Genomic DNA, 14,608 nt, shown 5'->3' on the forward strand with positions numbered 1-14,608 from the left:
TTTGTTTTTCTCAATTTGACTGACGGCATGAAACCTCACTCCCCTGATACGCGAAAGGGGGTAACCGACGATCTAATGAAATAAGGTAGAGCAAGACGCACACAAAAACACAGCGAACTAGAACAGTACATACTGACAGTGGACGACACACAAACGACGAAATGTAAAGAGAAATAAAATACCCAGACACGTGAAACGAAAGAGGGACTAGGGTAAGGACTGGGCATTGCAATAAGCAATTGTATCAACTCCAATATACTGAGACTTATATCCCGTATGGAAAGAATAATTGGGATCAAAACGGACAACCACAAATATTACAGAGAACGGAGTTGGTCTTTTTATGGAAAATTTGTCCATACACATATTAAGAAAAATGCATTGTCGGAATAATGGGCTGTCGGAGTAATGGGTTGTCGGAATAGTGGGCTGTCGGAGTAATGGGCTGTCGGAATAGTGGGCTGTCGGAGTAATGGGCTGTCGGAATAATGGTTGTCGGACAAATGGGATGTCACCGAAAAGGTTAAGGTGTTAACAAACAGGAAGATTATGTCTGACAACTAAAAAAAAGAAGCTGACACTTTACATCAAATCACTGTCAAGCAGCTGACCAAAAATTAATTCAGTACCTTATCAGAAAAATATGACCAAACATGTGACAAAAAGGCTGACGTACGAACAGTGTGAATGCAATATAATCACATCTCCAAGTCTGGGGATATAAAAACTTTGGGAAGATAACTAGAGTTGAAATTACATACTAATTTGGACGCGTATTCGATTTATTATCACTTACAGTTAGATTGAAAATTTATATAAATCTGAACATTAGGCTTACGGGTTAATAAATACAATGAATATATTTTACATCATCGCTAAATGTATAAAGATTTTAGTCCGATAAAGTTATTTTAGCATTTAAAACTATCAAAAGAGGGCGCAGTAGTAAACAACGGGGTAGTATTTAGTCGAATCTGTTTTTCCAATTACTCAAAGAAATAAATCGAATGCACTGTTCCATATGTGTACTGCAGGAAATTACACTAAAATCTGTGGTTTATCAATTAAGAAATTTTAACAATCTGGTTAAAACTGGTTTAATTTAAGAAAGAACGAATGCATCATGCACTTAATGAGACTGATGTAAAAGTGGAAATTCCTTTCTTTATTTTTGTTAGGGAAAACCGTAACCAGTCATGTCTGTGGTACCCATTAAAGAAGGCATAGTTTAAGTATATTCACCCCTGTTTTTCATGTATAATTGTGATACTTTAATTTCAAAGTTATCTTTAGTGCTACTTACAGATTCTTGTAAAACTTTCGAAAGTTTTTCGTGTGTTTTAATGTCTGTTATAATTACGTACTTCACTGTTCGCGACATGAGAGTATACTATTGATAGTATATACCCATCAATTACATGTAAGTACAAGGTGTTTGACCAAAACAGTACATACATTTTTTTTTTTTTTACTGGCCCTAGACCATAAATGAAATTAAAAACTAAAACAAAACCTTCTAATAGGATTTTGTTAAGAAGGAGCATGTTTTTCACATTTAGAAAAACTAAACCCATTAAATTACCACCTACCCTTATCGACCCTTGCATATATTGTATATCATATTTTTCTAAGAAAAACCTTCTTTACAGCTATACTTGCATTTTCATTTAAGCATACAAAATTTCGATATAAGAAAGAACAAAGAGACAGATAGATACTTTGTATATCAACAACCAGATTTAGAAGCAGAGATATAACATTCGAATGCTTATCATCAGTTTAACTTCTTTTGTGCATCTTTGCACAAAATAGAGAATGAAAATGGGATAAATGTCAAAGAGACAACCACCCGACCATAAACCAAAAGCTGACAAGAGAGGGCCACCAATGGGTCATCAACACAGTGAGAAAATTCCGCAACTGGAGACCGGGTTTCAGCTTCACGCCTAGATTGAATAATGTCTTAATAATAAAATTTAAATCATCTAGTGGTGAACATACGATACGGTCTATGCAATAGAATAGTTCAAATATGTATGTTCATATAAACTCTGAACAATAAGTTTGTGACATAATTCAAACTGTATTATTACCTTGCTGAAGACGGCCATACCTAAATCTACTAAATATTGTTCTATCCGAAAAATGGGGTAAACATTAATGATTTTAGTTTATGATGGATATTTTTTGTTGTCAAGTTTTTTTTTCTCAAATGTATAGCTAGCACTATTTGATTAATGGATTGCTGTTTGTTTTACGCCGCATTAGCACAGAAAGGCGATATCGCAGCGATAGCACTATTGGTGATTAATTTTGTATTTGTATTATGATAATAAAAAAGAAACTTGAAAATCTATCACATTTAAAATATAATATATTTTGAATGGATAAAACAACCTGAAGTAAATTACACAACGGTGTGCTGTGTTTATATAAGTTTTGTGTCTCTTTTGCCAAGATAGTTGATTCGCAAATGTATGATAAACACAAAGTCATACAAGTCAGAAAAATTGCTTTTCAATACCGACACAGCTATTATTCCACGGTCATAATAAATTATATTTAGATAGCATTGAGATTAGATATTGGAAACTCTCGATGATAGCCGGGGCCCATAAGAAAATGCAATGTATTAATTTGTATATTTTTATACGGGATACTACTCTTGTGAGACTCCGATTAAACTTCTTTACTTTAAACATTTACTTTTGATATAATTGAAAAATAAAAAAAGTTTTAACCTTTTATTTAGACTATTTCACCAGAGGGGACACACACCACATACTTCAGAAAATTCTTTGACCTTTGTAGCAAGGTAGACAAAATATTTGAAAAACGGTGACTATGATAAACAGAACAGGACAATAAATGTGTGTCCGGATTAATGTATCGGTGTGTTTTTCTAACTGTTTTGAACATTTTATTTCGCAAAACAAATAACACAAGCAGACGTTTACAGTTACGCAATATGCTCTCTAGCTGCGCCTCATCTAAATATAGGTTCAATTATTTTAACCAGGTAAGAGGTTATTGACATGCAGAAGGTTTTTCCAGTTGGAAATTTTGTTTGTTTGCACTAAAGACGTTTCTCACTTGCATACAGTGGCAATCTGAAAATGATAATGGAAAGAATTGTGCCAACACTTTGCATTGTCTTTGTGGTATTGTCTTGCATTTTACAAGAAGGATGTTCACAAACTCAGGTAAATATATTTTTACTTTTTACAAAAATTTAGTTTGATAGCTGAAGAGCGATTGTCGGAAGATTACATAATTCAATATCGACATAAAGGTGTTTTAAAATATGTGTAAGAAATCATAAATTACGTATAATGCAAGCGCTTTATTTTTTAAACATGAAATTTTGTGTAAATTTGAAAGGATACTTTTATATTTTTCATTTTGTCGAGCATATTATTTAACCACGGTATCACAATTGCTGTTTTTTTTCAAGAATAAATTATCAAACATACTAAATATGTCTGCTTATAACTACATTGTAATAGAATAACTTTGTAGTATAAATGTATAACAACATAGTTGAATAGTTGTTTTTGTAAAGAATAAGTAAAGCTAAAATAATAATTTGTATATGATATGTATAATATGTTTGGAAAGGATTTACAGAATAAATAAAAATATTTGCATAAAAATTAAGATAAAAAACATGGATAAAAATTTTAAAAATACAGAGAAGTAAACATGGTAAAGAATAACCAAAGCTAAAATAATAATTTGTATATGATATGTATATAATATAGCAGGGTTTGGAAAGGATTTACAGAATAGAAAATAATTTGCATAAAAATTAAGATAAAAAACATGGATAAAAATTTTAAAAATACAGAGAAATGCACCATCACCCCACCCCCCCCCAAAAAAAACCACAACACAACACAAAGACAATAAAAAAAAAATCCCTTCCCCTTGATTTAAATCAGAAAATGGGACTTGAAATTCTGACATTAAAACCTCCATGCAAAGGTTTATTCGGTCACTCTAGTTCTTTCTGGTAACTGCCCCACCACTACCACTATCCCCCTTCTAGATTTGTTTCCTATATAAAAATGGCCTATTTTCACTGAAATGATTTGACAATGAGTCAGTTCAATGTACTGAAGTACAAACATGTGTCTCCTCGACCTTTCTCACGCAGAAACCGAAACAGATTATATGTAATTTATCTCTAAATGCATGATGATCAAACATGTAGTAACATGATTGTTTAAGTTTGTTTGCTTCAGTTATCACGCATAAATACATATTATTTTTTTTTTATAAAATAGACGTATGTTATTGAAGCCGGATCACCAAATGTAATACATGTAATATGACAGTTGAGCTGGCTATTTACCAAGATATGCATACCAACCCAAACTTTAGATGCTTAAAATGTAACACAATAAGTGAATTTTTTTAATGAAAAGGTCAAATTTTCTAACTGGAAAGCTTCACTTTTCGAGTTTTGTCAATATGATCAAACGTGCAAATATTTATGTAATAAGTTATTGTATTATACTTTTTGTCTGCATATGTGGGAGTGTCTTTATCTTGAATTGTCATTTGCCTTATTAAGTAAAACATCAAAGAAGATCAAGAAATGACATTCGACCCCAGTTTCCGTTTTCTGAATAATTAGTCTGAATAACATTCAATTTGCACAAACATTTTATTGAAAACCGTAATCGTTGTATTGGATTGAAAAAAGGATTGTGGAAATTACATAAATTGTTAGATTAAAAAAAAATATCAGCATACTTTAATATCTGTTTTTTTTTTAATTTTTCACTGTTCTTGAGACAGAAGTTGTCGATATTTTTACCTTATCATCTGTTATCCGTCGTCCGTCCATAAACTTTTCTAATTAATATCTAACTTGAAACCCTTACAGTATGAGGTAAATTTGTTGCGTACATGTACAATGTCTTTTTGTATTGGTTCACTTTTGAAGTATGTTGTCATCAACATGGTCACCAAAATTACCCTTTTTTGAAATTGATCTTAAAGCTGAGTAACGTTAAGTGTTGTTAGGTCGGTTAGTTGTTCCATGTTGCACTTCGTATTTGAGCTTTCAACTTGTATCGATTAGATCAATCTTGTAGTAGTTTCTTTTCCAGTTATACTGTATTACAGTTTGTTCTATTATTGTTAGACTAATATATAAAAAAAAAAAAACTAAGTAGGAAAGGGTTGAGCGCTTCATCATTAACTGAATTTAACACTACATGCATGCCCTACACAAGGTTCTACTGAATGTATGTAATTACTTCCTAAATCACACTTAAACAAATAAGTTTTGTTTTACAGCCAATTGCATTGCGTGTATAGGCAACGTTAATATCTTTGGTTAGCCTGCTTGCTAGCTGAACCGCGAAGTCATTATAAGGTAATGTATACTACAGTATTCCTCCTTTCGAAGTAGCCTAGTCCTACAGACATATAGGTTGGTTATCTGTGGGACTAGTCGGTGGTACATGTATTTTACCTTACCTAATAATGACTTACGATTCAGCTAGCAAACAAGCTCAGTTAAACCGAAGATACTACTTTCGCCTATACACTCAATGAAATCGGCTGTATACACGTATCTGAATTTAGTAAACGTTTTTACGTTTCAGTCCATCTGTGCCTTTACAGCCGTTATATAAATCAATATAAATATTGCGACGATATTTTACTTTTTTCTGGAGTTATTAGACCATTGGTTTTCCAGTTTGAATAGTTTTGCACTAGTAATTGTGGGGCCCTTTATAACTTTTTGTTCGGTGTGAGCCAGGCTCCGTGTTGAAGGCCGTACATTGATCTATAATTGTTTACTTTATAAATTGTTATCTGGATGGAGTGTTGTCTCTTTGGCACTCTCTGACTCTCACCACATTTTCCTATATCTATTTGACAATTTTTGGGTAGGTCATGCTCCTTTGGTGGTCAGTGTTTGGTTTTTTTGTCAGTTATTGTTGATTTTTTTTTTTTATCACATTTACATTTTAGGATATATAATGTAAAGGCAGTTTCTAGTGAGTTATGAAGCATTCATGGTTGAAGTGGTTCTCTATGTCCATTTAAGTATGGGTGTTCAAAAACGTACACCAGTTCAACTGAAAAATTAGAAAAAATAATAGGTGTGTTCAAATAAAACAACAATAACTGTTGTTAGTCTTTAAGAAAGCAAACTTTACATTACATTCGATCAATATAGACCAAGGTTACAAAACACAATTTTCTATTTGATTTACAAATTCTTGAAAACTGCACATGTTAAAAATTTAATAACTTCATGTTATTATTACTTTGGGTACCGTAATGGTTTGAATAAGCTATAATACTTTAAAGCATAAAACATGAAGGACGATGGCTTTGTTTATGTTTTATTCTTTCAAAAATCCTTGACTGAGTACAAATGTAACACACCACATTAATTTCTCCTTATTGCCCGGATTTCAACTTATGGTAAGGGGACGACCATTTGATATTCTGGGGGGGGGGGGGGGGGGGGGGCAGGAGGATTTTGAAAATAAATAACTCAGCCTTGATAATCACAAAAACAAATGGTTTGTTCTGTGGTAGTTTGAAAATAAATAACCTGACTTGCAATGTATTGAAAATAAATAACTTAGCAGGTCTATAGCTTCTTGGGCCTTCAGCGGTATCAAAACCCTTCAAAATTTTTTTGCCACGCTCCGCTCGGCAAATTATGTTAACAATACTTTTGAAAAAGGCTAGATAAAACCAAACTAAATTAACTTTAATACTTTATGTATGTTTGTTGTATGCAATACATGTATATTGCATGGGAATATAAATGATTCATTTCGTGAAGAAAATTATAAAATACTTAATCTAATTATACCAATTGTCTTTTATAATATACTTATTACTTTGTATTTGTGTTTCGTTAGTCCTGTCTCGCTATGTATTATCTTAGTATATATTTGTATATATATTGTCCTCTTGTACACAAGTCATTCAAGTATGTGTCTGAGGTTATGAAATAAATCTTGAATCTTAAAATTTCTGCAGGGGATACTGATCTTTTCTGATTAAAGGGTACATAATGACTTGACTATAACGTAAGGGTATCCAAATTGCACCGAGTACCCAAATTGCACCTATTTAGAAAAAATAGCAACGGAAATCTTACAACATTTCCTAGAGACTAAAAAAATTGTATTTTTATGATATGATACTATGCACATCTCTCAACATAGGTAAACATATTTAGATATACACAAAACGTTCACAGTATTTATCAACAGATGGACTGTTTACTGAAAAAGCAAATTGTACAAAAACGTCATCATGCGACTTCATTTTTAAAATTAGCAAATACAATATATTATAAGTATCCATTTCGTAAAATATGAAGAGTAAGCATGGACTAATATCCAATTGTTCAAAATATTTGAAGAAATTAAACAAAAGCTCGGTTATTAGACTTTTGACGATGTGAATTTAAGCATGGATGCAATTTGGGTACTCCTTATTACAGAATCATTGATAGTTTGGAGGTTGATTCAAACCCATTTTTTTATGACTCAATATGGATTAAAAATTAAATTGGTGTACCTATACAATAAAGAAGGATAGGGCTACAAAATAAACCCATTAAGGACATTCATTTCTTGGTCATAAAAAAAACTAGGTGCAAAAACTGTCAAAATAGGTGCAATTTGGGTACCGTCACGTTACATGTATTATTCATAATTAACAAATATTTTAAAAAATGTATGTTTTCGACTATCATAAATATAGTTCTGAAAATGAATAATCAGTCCCTTGCTTTAATGAAAATGAAAAATCTTGCTTCAATAGTGCAGAAAATGAATAATCTGTCCTCTCAGTTTACAAAAATAAATAACCGATCAAAAAGAAATCCTCCTGCCCCCCCCCCCCCCCCCCCCCCCCCCAGAATATCAAATGGTCGTCCCCTAAAGTGATAAAGACATACACAAACTTTAATAGTTTTGACACATGCATTTAACATAATGAAATATAACGTACAAATACATGTATAAATAAATAACACAATCACAAATGATCTCCGGAGCTTAAGAAGTAGAAAGTGAATATCAACAGACCCATATTACTCTGATAAACGGACCTTTGTCCTACGTCACTCTTGATATGTCTAGGTTACCTTTATCAGCTGCAGTCGTTTTGTTTACTTTTCGTTAATCAAATACTAGTATTGAGTTTTGATATTTATGTTCATTTTGGAAATAAAATATAACCATTAATAATGTCCCCTTTTTGAAGATTTATTACTTTATTGCTTCCTCAATTTATGGCTAATTTAGAGCTAGGTCAAAGTACGTTGATTTTGTTGAACGAGGAATACTGCTTTCTCAAACGTTGCCAAGACAGGGCTATGAATCAATGGAATTAAGGTCATCACGCAAGATATTTTACAGTCGCCATCATGAGCTGATTGGCTATTATGACAAAAGTGTGTCAGAAATCATATCTGATATTCTTCCTCAGTCATAACCTTCCATCATTACAGAACTGAACAAAGAAATAACACGACGGGTGCTGTATACGGTGCAGGAAACAGTATCCACAAGTAGTTAGACCATGAATTATTTGAAAACAATCCAAACAATGCTGGCTTCAGTAAATACAATATTTATATTCAATTCGGATCTTCAAAATTATTTAAAAGTATTTCTTAAATAAATGAATAAACTCAATGTCATATTTGTTTTATGTTTATAGTTTAATATTTGTACATAAACCAGGCCTTTGTACTTTTCCCGTTTGAAATGTTTTAGTGGCATTTTATAACTTGCATATGGTATGTATATGTAGTTTGCTCATTGTTGGATTTTAAACTGTGAACTTCGTCGTTTGGTCTGTGGCGGAGAGTTGTCTCATTGGCAATCATACTACAACTTATCATTTTTGTGTATGAGAGATTGACTTCATATGCAAATTTAATAATCCATCTCAAGTAAAAAACAACAGCGACTTAAAATATGTTTTATTTTAGACTTTTGTTTTAGAATTTCTCAATGGCATCTTCATACCAACCGTTTATATTGTTTTCCCTCTGTTTATTTTCCTTTCCTTAAAATTGATTTTGATTGAACACATCTGATGGCGTGTAAATTTTTCACGTGGTTCGATAGGAAATCCCAAATTTCCCCATTACTAACACATCTGAAACTGCATTGATTTTGATATCAAATATTAAAAAGGTAAACATTTACTTGATTCTACGTATGTCACAAAAAGGGATTCATCTTGAACTTATGATTTCACCTTCAGGAATGATTTTATAAAAAGGTGCTATTCTCACCCATTCAGTTTTTTTTTACATTATTCTACGAAACCGTATTTTCCTGTTCGTTTATAAATTCAGGTATAGGATATTTGATTAATAAAGCAACAGACATTAGAAAATGTGTGATGACACATGCGTGATTATATATGATACCGTCATTTTAAAGTTATGTGCTTTTTCTGTATTGATTTCTTTTGTAGGTTCTTTTTGTTGATATTGATTAAGACTTAAAAAGCAGTCCAACAGTACAGTTTGAAACTGATATTTAAATACAAAATTATATTTGTTTAAATATTTTTATCTAGATATTGACTCATCGGTTTGACATACTCTTTGAGCTAAATCAAAACAATGATTTTAATTTCAGTGGTTGTCGTTTGTTTTTGTGTAAAATATTTGTTTTTCGTAATATAAATAAGGGTGTTAGTTTTATCGTTTGAATTGTTTCACATCTTACTTCTGTGGTTTTTTTTTAGGGACGGCTATCCTACTGGAAATTGCATTGTCAGATCGGGGCCTTTTATAGCTGACTATGCGGTATGAGCTTTGCTCATTGCTGAAGGCCGTACGGTGACCTACAATAGTTGTTAATGTCTGTGTTATTTTGGTCTCTTGTGGACAGTTGTCTCATTGGCAATAATACCATATCTTCTTTTTTTTAATTTTTACTTGGGGACTATCAAAAAATTACCTTTTAGTGGACTTATTTCTAAAGCAAAACACAACTGCGACCTTACAATTTGGTAAAATACTGAATTGTTTATCTACAATGTATGCAATTGATTAGTTTAAAATTGTAGGATGAAAAAAAGAAAAAAGGTGTCGGTAAAGAAGGCGGAGGTTTGTATATATATATATATATTAAGATTCATACTTCATTTAGTGGAGCATCATGCAAGTCAGTACACGATTTTCATATTAATACATTTCTGAATAAAGAACATAACAAAAGAAAGGCAAACAATACCAGAGGGAAATTCAAACTAATAAGTCAAAAAAACACCTGACCAACGCCATGACTAAAAAATCTACATTTTCCACAATTTCAACTTTAATAGTCCTTATAAAAAAGATGTAGTACGATTGACAATGAGACAACTCCTAACAAGAGATTAAATGATACAAAATTTAACACTGAACTATAGATCACCGCATGGCCTTCAACAATGAGTGAAGTCGATACCGCATAGTCACAAGCATGTTTTCAGAGTCCATTTCTCATCCCCCGTGACTACGGGTATAATAATTTGGTTGTCGAATTTCTGAGCCACAATTTTATTTTCAAAGCTTTAATTTACCAAAAGCAGTGACAAGTTCTTACCCGGAGAGAGGGCAAACACTATTCGGGACGCAATGAAAACAACTGGTCATGTTTGGATTACAAATCTGTAAATTGTTATCTTATGAAGTAGCACATTAAAATCACGGCTGAGTATGTCAGTCCAGTACAATTTTTTTTTATGTAAGATTTACTTATTTTCATCCTCAATACAAATTTCATATTTGCCACTAACAGTTTAACAGCCTTCCATACACATCCATTGTTCAGCAAATATGTAGTTAAAATAACAGTTAACGCGATTTGTTTAGATTAATTATTTATAATTATTACTGATACTCACCTGATCCAGTGTATTCATTTATTTCCTTTTTTTACAATACAGGCGGAGGCGACCCCCATTTCATGCTTAGAATCGATAGTCTTGATTTTCCAGTCTGCTTCGATATTGATGCAGTTGAAGGGGATGTGATCCGAATGTTGAAAGATCCCATTTCAGGTGAAAGATTAAATTTTTAACACTTGTTTATACTTTAAATAAATGGTAAAATTCTGGCTTAAATCACTAAACACGATACAGAATGGCAGACATGCAGGAACCAACGACAACCACTGATTTAAAATCTATTGCAGATGAAGAATGAAGCTGGGTTGAACATTGAGGTTATGCGATCCCTCGTGTTAACGGGGAAAAATAGGATCAAAATAACGCTTAGAATGATGTTTTAAAAACACATTCCATAGTGTATCTAATAAGTAATATATTAAATGACTGAATAAATAGTCAACGATAAATCTTACCGGGCGATGGATCATATAAACATGATGCAGTACACTACATAATATGATATATAACAAGTCTAAAAGAATACAACATCACAAAAAACACAATAAAACGAACAATATGTTAGATATTTCGGATAACAGATATCCTTCTTCAGTAATTGCACGATGAAAAATGAATCATGTCAATTCAAATTAAGACTCTATCAAAATCTTGATTTATACAATTTAAGCGAACGCTGGAACAACTTTAAAATTTCCAAACACATCGCAAATAGTTATCAAAGGTACCAGGATTATAATTTAGTACGCCAGACGAAAATATGCCAAAAATAATAAGTAATATATATGTCCGATAAAAAAGATCAATTCAATGTCGCTGGCGGATTTCGTTTCAGTTTTTTGTCAATCGTTGAAGGTCGTTCGATGACCTTGTTCGGTTATTTCTTAAATTTTGATTGAAAAACTGTCTCATTTCCAATTTCTCAGGTAAGTTGGTGTCAGTTTGTCGTCATTTTTATGATTTAAAAAAGTAATTTATAACTTTAAGTTAACCTTACAAACAAATGTAGATATCTCTATTTATTTCTAATATCATCATTCATTGTCTTGAAATAACGATTTCAATATACTTTATCGATAGGTATAACAATAAATGGTGGCATTGTAAGTTCAAACCAGAAAAAAGCAGACGGCAGTTTCAAGACTTTCATCGGCGAACTTTACCTACAAACACACAATGCCCAGATCCACATCAAACCAGACGACATCACGTTCAATGGCGCATCGCTATCATGGAATGAAGAACATGTGTTTGAAATGAATAATATAAAAATACAGTTCAATAGAAATAGACGCCATGGCAATATAATGCACCTTGAACTTGGAAATGATGTCGCTATTGAGATTCGTCGACTCATGAAGGAAGATACAGGTCTTAATGTCAACTACTTGAATATGAACATAGACAAAGAAACAGGAATTTCAGATAAAGCAGGGGGTATTTTGGGTATGTATCAATATTAACATCATCGGCATCTATACATGTATATTTAAGTTTTGATATCAAAACTCGTTTTCAGTGTTAGAAATTTCCCATTTCTGCTCTGGTATATAATATCTGTTCTATTTATAAGTGACGTGACAATGATTTGTTTTAGCGACTGAATGAAATATTCATACCTTTATTTATATCAATTAAAAAATAAATATCACTCGGAGGAATGAACTTATGCTCCATCGCAATACTAATAATTTGAGAATATTTTTAGCACTACAGCCAAAAACAAAACAATTATTTGGAATTTTCAATTTAAGTATTTTCATTTGATTTGAAGTTATTGAAGTACAAATTACTTGTTGCTTTTATTGACAAGAATCTCAAAATCAACTAGCTTAGAAATTACAGTTAATCAGAAATATAGAAGGTTATGATACTTATCAGATATAAATGAGAACACTTTTCAGATCTAAACTAACAACTCCACCTTTTATATATATAGGTCAATTTGTACACAAAAGGACAACGCTTAAGAAGATCACAATTGACAGCCAAGGAAGGAAACGTGGTCTTTTCAGAGAGATTGAAAACGGACATAAAACACATTTTAAAGCAATTTTACACCAGCAGCCAGATGTTATTACCACTGAAATGGTGTGGTGTTGGAATGTCCACAGAAGAACCGAAGGACTGCTTGATGGTCAATTGAGCGATTATTTTGTTTCTGATATAACGTCCGCATAAAGAAAAATATATTGTCTCATTATTTGACGCATGCGGAATACAATGAAAATGGCATGATAAAGTCCTCCAACTTTGAATATCGTTTGACCTTAAAGGTTTGTTCGTCATAACGAAGAGACTAGTAGTTTAGCTGTTTCTAAATTTTCAAGAAATTGATGACAATTATGTATTTCAAATAATAATTAAAATTGATATTGAATGTATCCAAACAAGTAAAAGGCATGATCATGTTAAAAATGACATGATGTTCAATTGGCTTGCACACTGTCAACATATAAAACACATTGTTGAACTATTATAGTATATATTTAAAATAGATATTTTAGAGAGAGAAAAAACATTGCAAATGCAATTTTCAAACATTTATCAGGTATTCATACAATTTCGTGAGATTCTCCATTCCTCAACTCAAGACTATGAAAACTTTTATTTATTATAATATATTTTTTTTAATCTTATTTAAAATGCCTTCCGTGTTATACATAAAGGACAATGGTATATAAAACAAAAATGGATGAGTTGAGAGAAAACGACCCATTGGTGGATCTAGGGGGTGGGGGTTGGAACCCCCTTTTTTGGCCGATCAATGCATTTGAATGGGGACATATAGTTTGGAACTCTCCCCCTTTTAAAAATGGCTAGTAAGACCCTGCGACCCGCTTATGGTTTTGAAAATCATAGCCGTTCAAACGAGATTTCCCTTTGTTTAGATTCAGCTTTGTCGCTTTAGACATTTTAGCAATTGTTTTGGTATATATGTATCATATATATATGTACATGTATAGTTTCAAATTTGCTTAAGTGTTCAATAATAGAACAGTTTTGATGTTAATCTCCATCTTGCTTAGTATTTTTTTCTTTATATTGTATGTATATTAATTTATATTATTCAGATTATTTTTCTCATTAAAACTTTTTTATTTAGCTTACATTTTGTTTTCATCTATACAAAACTTAATTCTCTTTCAAATATTACGAACATGATATTGCCCCCTCCCCTTGTAACGATTAAACAACGAGTCTATGTATATAGATTTAAAGAGGGAATATGTAGCATCATTGCCAATGAGACAACTACTCATTTAAGACCAAAAGACACACATGCGAAAAGTAATCAATCATAATAATTATAACGCTCTTCATCAATGAACAAAACTAGTACTTAAAATTAGCTATGAAAATGTCCAGGAAGACAAAATGTGAAACAATACAAACGAGAAAACTAACGACCCGATTTATGTTGCAACAATACACTAAAAACAGCAGTTATAGCAAACAATAACCATCGAAAACCAATGAGTGTTGGACAGACATAGATATAAAATGTTTGGGTTTGTCGACATATCTGTGAGCGATCTATATTTCTCCTATAATATGACAGTGGTATTACAACACAACATTAGAACAGACATAAAAAAACAATTAGAAAATGATTAACTAATCAGATCGGTAATAAGCACAACCACAAATATATATATAATAGATTAGTGAATGGAAACAACTTTTTAAACAATGCATC

At 31.8% G+C, this 14,608-nt stretch overlaps 1 protein-coding gene across 1 annotated transcript; it reads left to right on the forward strand.

The window, feature by feature from the left end:
• Positions 1 to 2,993: 2,993 nt before the first annotated feature.
• LOC134720002 (inter-alpha-trypsin inhibitor heavy chain H2-like) lies at positions 2,994 to 13,519 on the forward strand. Its single transcript, XM_063582802.1, has 5 exons — positions 2,994 to 3,203; positions 10,084 to 10,123; positions 10,948 to 11,061; positions 11,989 to 12,354; positions 12,848 to 13,519. The coding sequence occupies exons 1-5, from the start codon at positions 3,117 to 3,119 to the stop codon at positions 13,087 to 13,089; spliced, it is 849 nt and encodes a 282-aa protein (XP_063438872.1). The 5' UTR covers positions 2,994 to 3,116; the 3' UTR covers positions 13,090 to 13,519.
• Positions 13,520 to 14,608: the final 1,089 nt, after the last annotated feature.

Source organism: Mytilus trossulus, chromosome 1 (assembly GCF_036588685.1).
Source record: "Mytilus trossulus isolate FHL-02 chromosome 1, PNRI_Mtr1.1.1.hap1, whole genome shotgun sequence".
In the NCBI taxonomy this organism is placed as follows: domain Eukaryota; kingdom Metazoa; phylum Mollusca; class Bivalvia; order Mytilida; family Mytilidae; genus Mytilus; species Mytilus trossulus.

Bases quoted from the DNA above. Each gene is read 5' to 3' on its own strand.
- LOC134720002 (XM_063582802.1), top strand. From the start codon at position 3,117: ATGATAATGGAAAGAATTGTGCCAACACTTTGCATTGTCTTTGTGGTA. The intron at 3,204-10,083 runs GTAAATATATTT...TTAAAATTGTAG, and splicing joins AAGGATGTTCACAAACTCAG to GATGAAAAAAAGAAAAAAGG. The intron at 10,124-10,947 runs GTTTGTATATAT...TTTACAATACAG, and splicing joins TGTCGGTAAAGAAGGCGGAG to GCGGAGGCGACCCCCATTTC.